Below are 7,192 nucleotides of genomic sequence, written 5' to 3'. Positions count from 1 at the left end.
AGAAAGCAACATCTTTCCAATCAAAAATACACAGACCTACCTTTTTATCCAGCAATCCAACTTTAGAGCAATGTATACTGAAGAGATGAAATTCTAGTACATAACATTGTTTGAGAAAGAATGTTATGACAAAAATATTTGCAGAGGACCAAAAACGACAACCCCCCTGAACTTGAAAAACCTAAATGTCTGTCAATAGGTAAGAAATTAAATAAATTGGGTACCAGCACTTAACGTAATGGCTATGTCGCTGGACTCCCATGTAGTCGACCGCGGTTCGAGTCCCAGACCCGGTGGCTTAAACTCACGCTGGGCGCGTGTGCATGTGTGCCTAAGATCCCGAGAGGAGAATGGAGGAGAAGGGATTGTGAGGTGGCTATCCCCTCGGGGGTTGATTTCTCGCTTTCTGTCTCTCTGTCTCTCTCTGTCTTTCTGGCAAGCACACGCACCCTCTAGCAAAAACCTCTTCAAAAAAAGGAAAAGAAAAAAAAAGAAATTAAATAAATTGAGGCATAGCCATTCAATGAAATATGTAATTATTTGAAAGAAGAAACTATTTGTTTAGCTATCTATCTTGAGAAATTTGGTTATAGAGAAACACATGTCACAATTTGTTTTTTAAAAAATAATTATTTTTCTTTATTTTTAAAGAATTATTTATTAAATTATTATTCAATTTACATAGTATTATTATTATTTAGCTACTTATTATTATTCAATTTGAGGTAGAGAGAAAGCAGGTTGACAGATCTGGGACTCCAACCACAGTAGACCATGTGGGAGTCCATCACCTTAACCACCATGCCACCTGCTGGCCCCCTTACTTATTATTATTTTTTAAATTGACCAGAGAGAGAGAGAGAAAGGGAAAGTGAGAAAGTAAGTCGCCAGGCACAGGACTTGAACTGTGGGCAGCGATGTGGGAGTCCAGTGACTGCATCACCATGCCACCTGCTGGCCTTTTTAAAACATTATTTATTTAATTTTATTTATTTATTTATTTTTTACACAATTTGTAAAAGTGAAAAAAAACCACATCTACCCTCTGGATGGTTATTCGTCAGTGTACGTTTCTATGAACATATGAGGGAAGGCCTGGAAGGGTACACATCAGCCTATTAACTACTATTGCCGGGAGGAGTAATTTTTTGCCTCTATGGATCCTTGAATCGCTCTCTTGATTACAATAACTAAGTTACTTTTTTTTTTTTTAAGTTGGAGAGAAGTTTAGTATAAAGGTGGGAGTGGTGAGAGTGAAAAGGGAATTTGTTCAGGAGGCTGGAGGAGCAAACAGTCCTGGGAGAGTCCAGAGACTGGATGGTGGTGGGCAGGAAGAGGGCCTGGCCTGGACACTGGCATGGGTGGGGAGGCAGGACCTGGGGGCCAGCCCGTGTCCAGCAGCTGACTTAATTCAAGGAGCTTTTCCAAATCACCCTCTGAAAAGTCCAGAGACGGGCATGGAGCACTGGGTAGCCTGTCGTGGGGAGAATTTAAACTGCCAGACTTTAAAGAAAAGCTACCCCAAAGTATTAATTCAGAATAAGGTTATTTTGAAGGATTCAATGAAACCCATTGGAGGAAGCCTTTGTCCAGGCAGGAGAAAATGAATAATACCTAGCAGTAGGTGGTTGGCATGCTGTAGACCGTGTCTTAATTATATTCTCATTTCACACAAAGTACCATCCTAAGAAGTGGATAGGATTATTCCTATTTTTCAGAGGAGAAAACTGAGGTATAGATGGAGCTCAGCAAGTCACCCATGATTATGCAAGTGGTAACCAAGGGCTTCCAGTTCCAGAGTCCCCGGCTCTTGGAAGCCACACTGAAGGGGACACATCCTTCCAGGGAGCTAATCTAGACTGAAACGTTCCACAGGCTCCTAGCCTCTGAGGGTGGAGAGGGGACAAAGAGCCCCTTGCAAGGCAGGGCTTGTCGGAGCCCTAAGAGCTCAGAGCTGTGGCTCCCGGACCCAACTGGGTTGTGAGGGGCTGGGCTGGGCTGGGCTGGGCTGTGGTTTCCTAGTTCCGTCGTTGGCCAAGGCCCTACCCAAGGAAGCCCCTCTGGGTCTTCTCTACGCTGTTGCTGTTGTCCCTGGTAGGGATGGGAGTCCGTTGGAGAGTACAACTATAGTATTACAAAGTTCTCAGATTCCTAGCCTAGGGAATTGAAGAGGCTTGGGATGAGGGTTGAAGGGTCTTCTCCACTGCTGGTGTCCTCACCAATGGTCTACCCTCTCCCATTGACTTCCATGCTAGGATCAGGAGATGAGGGGAAGAAATGAATGCTTCCTTTGGTAGATGTTGGGAGGGGGAAGGAGAAGCTGGGCAGTGATCCTTCCTTTGAGGGTCCGGGGAATGGGCTGATAGATTGTTCCAGAAAGTGGACCCCTCCCAGACCACCCCGCCTGCAGCCGTGCTTATATGGGGGCTGGCAGGAGCAGAAGGTCAAAGACCTTCAGGAGAGCCGCGTTGAGGGATTTGGGGGGCATTTTGAAAAGGGGGAAATCTGCGGTTCCATCCCGTCTGGTCTATCTGATTTCCTGGGACAGGCCCAGAGCGAGGACTGGAGGCAGATGCTCCTGCCTCCAGCTCCAGTTGGGGGGATGGGTGGGGGTGGGGGCAGCACCAGGGTGTCTCGGGCCCTGCGCCCTGCGGCCCTGACCTTCTGGGTTCAGGCTCCAAAGAAAGGATCTTTGAAACTACAAAATGCGAATCTAGGGGGCGGTCGTTCTTGTGCTTGTTTGCGCTCTGAGCATCCCAAATGTGTATAAATCCCGATTTCCTCTCTTATCACTTTTTGAGGCCCCCCCGGGCTCTGTGGTCTCCAGCTCTCAGTTTCTCCAAGATCTCCGTCTGGGTTTCAGAGGACCGCCTTCCTTCCTCCCCTCTGCTAACTCTACTTCTGGGTCTGCTTTCCCCGTCCCTCCCTCATCCCCGCTGTCCCTGGGGTGTGTCTCTCTTCTACTTCCTGCTCGGTAGTCACAGCGAGGATCCTCGTTATACTCAAACGTTATTTGGAGTCTATTCGGACTTGGGATGGAGTGCCGAAAGTCCTACCCCAATCCCAACAGCTCTTCTGGAGGCCTGGAAGCCAGCGCGAGGGGGCCGCTCAGAGAGCCCCAGGCCGTGGGGCGAGTGGGGACGCTGCTCCAAGGTCGAGGCAGGGAGGTGGGAGGATGTCCCGCAGAGCCTGACGCCCATCTCAGCGAGGGGACACGCTGGCCCTTGTTAATCGCATCTCCCTGAAGTGGCGCCAGGGCATAGCGCGTGGCTGCTTAGAAACAGTAATATCGACTAACATCTGGGGTTATCATCATCATTAAACAGCAAGTTACGGTTGAAGACGGCGGGATAATAATAATTTAAACAATCGCCACGATTAGAAAACGTTCCCCGACAAGCCGGATGTAGAAGTCTATATTTCCAAGACACCCCCCAACCTCCGTTCCTGGAGATCTCTCCAAGCGCCAAGAGAGCACAGTTCCCGGCCTTGGGCAGGGCTATGGGAACCTCGAACAGGGCACCGAGGCTTCTGGACTCCCCCTGGCGATTTGGGACCTCGCGGTGTGGGTGCGTGGAAAGACTCAGTGCTGGGCGCCCTCCCTGCAGGGCGGTCCCACCTGAGAAGCAGTGAGACCCGCAAGAAGGAGCAAGGGGTTCCTAGATTGGAAACCTACTGGCAAAGCAAACGGACCCGCGTCCCCAATCCCCGCCTCCCTGTCTGTTGTGCGCCCTCCCTCAGCCTCGCCGCCTCCCAGATCTCGCAGAGATTTCTAGGTGGGCAGGCCGGGCTCCGAGGGGAGGAGCGTCCTCCGTGAGTCTCCGGGGTGTCCTTTATCCCCTCCCCAAAGTCCGAGGACAACGACGGGCGCGTTCGGTGTTGGCCCAGGCGGCTCCCAGTTCCAGGCTGGAAAGATACGGGGTAGGAGGCGGAGCGCCTGGATGGCAAAAATGACGGGAGAAGACCTTCCCTCTTTCTCCTTGGTCTCCTCCCCTTCGTTAAATAGATTCCGATTTTAAATAGGCTCAGACGTTTTCATTCGAATTCCAGGAGCTGAGTTTGGGTTAGAATCCTCCTATTTATACGTAAAACCCGAAAATAACCATTGAAACGAAACGTCCAAAACGCAACTCTTTTTCCAAAACAAAGAGCGTTCCCCGGGTGGGCCTGCGCGGATCTCCTTGGGTTTTTGGACTGAGAACCAAGGATCGGCGGAGGAGGGGTCTGGTGGAGGGTGGCGCTGGAAACTATTCCCCGGAGTGGCCCCGCACGGCGCGTGCGTGAGCTGGCGGCCGTAATCTTTGCTGCCATTAGGAATCCAAGCCGCTTCCAGCGCTCGGGGCGCTGGGACGCATGTGTTGCTGGAATTCAATCCGTGGGGGGAATTTAGATTGGGCTGCGACCCACTGGGTTTGATTTATGAACTGTTACACTAGCGATTGTTTACACATTGCATTTCAGAGCCCAGGCGCACCCTCCCCGCGGCGGGTGGCGGGCTCGTTGCTGCGGGAAACCTGCAGCAGACCCTCTGGTCTCCCTCCTTCCGCCTCTATCCCCCACCACCTATCCCAGGGGTCCCCGCAGCGCCCCCGGCTTTCTCCAGGAAATCAGATTTCGATTTCGTTGAACCTGGAGACCTAGGCGCAGTTCCGTCTCCGCCAGATTTACTCCAGGCCTGCAGCCCCCCAGACCCTGTCGCCTTGGCTCCTGTTTACTCCGGAATGTTTACTTCTCGGTAAGGCCACGCGGGGTCTATAAATAGGAGAGGTGGAAGCAGCTCGACTAGCAGATCAATCGGGCCCGGTCTCCTCGCCATTTCAGCTGAGCTGTCTTATTAATTATGAAAGGATTCACCTGATCCCTGCCAGGGAAAACAGCCTCTCGGCCCCTTTGCTCGAGCCCTTAATGGCGGTTCCTTCGCAATCTGCCTCTGGCCACCGCAGAGGAAGAGGCGAGTCGTGGTTAGGGCTCCGACCCGCCTGGGACAGGGGCAGCGGCCGGCCACAGGCATTCTGTCTGCGCGTGCTTTCTTAGCTGCGCGCAAGCCCAATTCTTCCCAAGTGCACCTAGGAAGAATCTCTGCGTTTTAACTCCTTAATTTAAAAACAACTTCCTTTTTATCTTCGTTAAGTAAGCAGAACCTTGGTAAATGACGAGATGTCCTAGGTGTGAAGGATCTTCTTGTAGACCCCAAGTCCGCTGTCAGGCGACTTGGGAACAGGTGCATGGTATCACCTTGGCACTCAGATACCCCGAAAACTCGACAGAGAAAGCAGGCTTGGGGTAGGAAACAAACTGGACACCCCCATTTCAAACAATAACTTTTATTTTATACTTTTCTATACTTTGTAGCAAATCTTTTTTTTTTGCTGAATTTAATTTATAATAAACTTTTTAAATTACATCTCTCTTTTTTTTTAAAATCAAGGCTCTTTTATGTCAAAATCTTTTTTTAACTATATTTTAGATTAACATTTAACATCCCCCCCTTGTGATCTATTCCGTTGGGTATTCAGGTATTACTGTATGCATAACAGCTAAAACGAGAGAGGAGAGAAAATAAAGGCAGTGAACTTGGAAAAATGCGTCAACCACAGCAGGTAAAGCTAACCTCTCAGTGACCTTAGCAGCATTTCTTCTGGAAGCCTTTACCCTCGCATCAGAGATTCCCTCACCCTCTTTCCTCTCTCTGTCTCTCTCCTATTCTTAACACCCAAAGCCAACAATCCGTCCTTTTGCTTTTCGGGAGGAGAAATGTGCGGTGGAAATGATCAAAACAAGAGACTGTGGAAGAAAGACGTGAGCGTGAATTATTCACCGGATACTTCGCCCTCGTGGACATCGCTCTTGAATTCATTCCCCTGGCCTTCTCCTCTTCTCGCTTTCCTATTAGGAGGAGCCCATCATTTTTCATGTATTAACATGATTAATATAGTAGGTGGCCCAGGGCCGTTCCTGAGATTCTTTTGCCAAAAAAAAAAAAAAATTAAAAATTAAAAAAATAAAAAAGAAATGGGGTGAGTTTCCCGTTTTCTTATTTTTGTGTGAAGACGGACTAAAGCTGAGGTCCGAGTTTGGCTGTGCTTGCTCGCTCACTGATTGGTAACATTTGGCAAAGAAAACACAAGAAACCGAATGAAATTTAAAAAAAAAAAAAAAAAAGAGAAATCAGGATTTCCCACAATCCTAGATGAGTGTTTTCAGCATCACAGAGAATCACACAACATCCCCAAAGAACGAATGGATCTTCCTCTCGATTTCCGGGAGCATGGAGTGAGTGTGTGGGTGGGCGCGCGTGGGGGGACCCGGCCCCGCGCTCAGAAGGAAAGCCAGGTCGCTAAAGCTGCCGAGAGAGACACCAGGAGCAGGGGGAGCCCCGGGAGCAGGGACCCCGCCGCCCCGTTGCCGCTGCCGCAGAGTTCGAATAAGCTGCCTTGAATGTTGAGGTTTTTGGACTCTTTTCTCAGTTTATCCCACATATCTTTTGCCCCTTCCTGGCAATCCGTAAGGGCTGTGACCGTGCAGCTGTGGAAATCCTCCCAGTATCTGGCGAGCAACAGAACAAAACAGAAGAAGCAGGTTCACTTTGGGCGCAGGGAGGACTCCGGATCTGCGCCCCTGCGCCCGTGCGCCCCTGCGCCCCCCTCCTCCAGACCTCGCAAACCTCCCAGGGCGCTGGCTTCCTACCTCCCCACACTGCCCTGCCGCCAGGACTGCCCGGACGTGGGCCCTCGAGGGACCTCGGCCCACTCTAGAAAGCCGCTGTCCTAAGGGAGAGGCCGCCCCCTCCCCCGGCGGCTTTTCCCTCCCGGGTGCCAGGTGGGGACTGGGCAGCCGGGAGGCGGGTCGCACCCGCTGCGTCGCGCTGGTCGCACCCGCTGCGTCGCGCTGGCACCTTGGCCAGCGCAAACAGATTGTTCGCCTTCCTAGGGGAAAGCTCGGGAAACACTGCTAAGCCTTGCAAGCTGCCGCCCATTAATGCCTCTTAGCTTGCAAGATGGGTTACTTGCTCCGAGCACGGCCCTCCCGGCTTGGCTTCTCACATTCTCCTCCCCCTGGCCCCTTCTGTCTCCCTCCTTCCCGCTGCCGAGCTCTCTCGCCTTTAGCCCTCACTCTCCCTCCACCCGTTACCGCCTCCGTTTGCTTTTGTTCCCCTTTCTCTTATTTTCCCTTTCTTTCCTTTCTCCTCCCC

General features: G+C 51.0%; 1 protein-coding gene across 1 annotated transcript in view; it reads right to left on the bottom strand.

Annotated features, from left to right (window-relative positions):
* Positions 1–6,009: 6,009 nt before the first annotated feature.
* Positions 6,010–7,192, bottom strand: part of NRN1 (neuritin 1) — an 8,740-nt gene continuing 7,557 nt past the window's right edge. Inside the window, exon 3 of the mRNA XM_006141238.3 lies at positions 6,010–6,546. Within this exon, the coding sequence (XP_006141300.1) occupies positions 6,318–6,546 (229 nt within the window). The 3' untranslated portion in view covers positions 6,010–6,317. The remainder of the gene's footprint in view (positions 6,547–7,192) is intronic.

This window comes from Tupaia chinensis, unplaced genomic scaffold (assembly GCF_000334495.1).
Source record: "Tupaia chinensis unplaced genomic scaffold, TupChi_1.0 Scaffold000048_1, whole genome shotgun sequence".
Lineage (NCBI taxonomy): Eukaryota > Metazoa > Chordata > Mammalia > Scandentia > Tupaiidae > Tupaia > Tupaia belangeri.
Note: the sequence above shows the minus strand (reverse complement) of the source record. Positions and strands in the feature narration are given on the sequence as shown.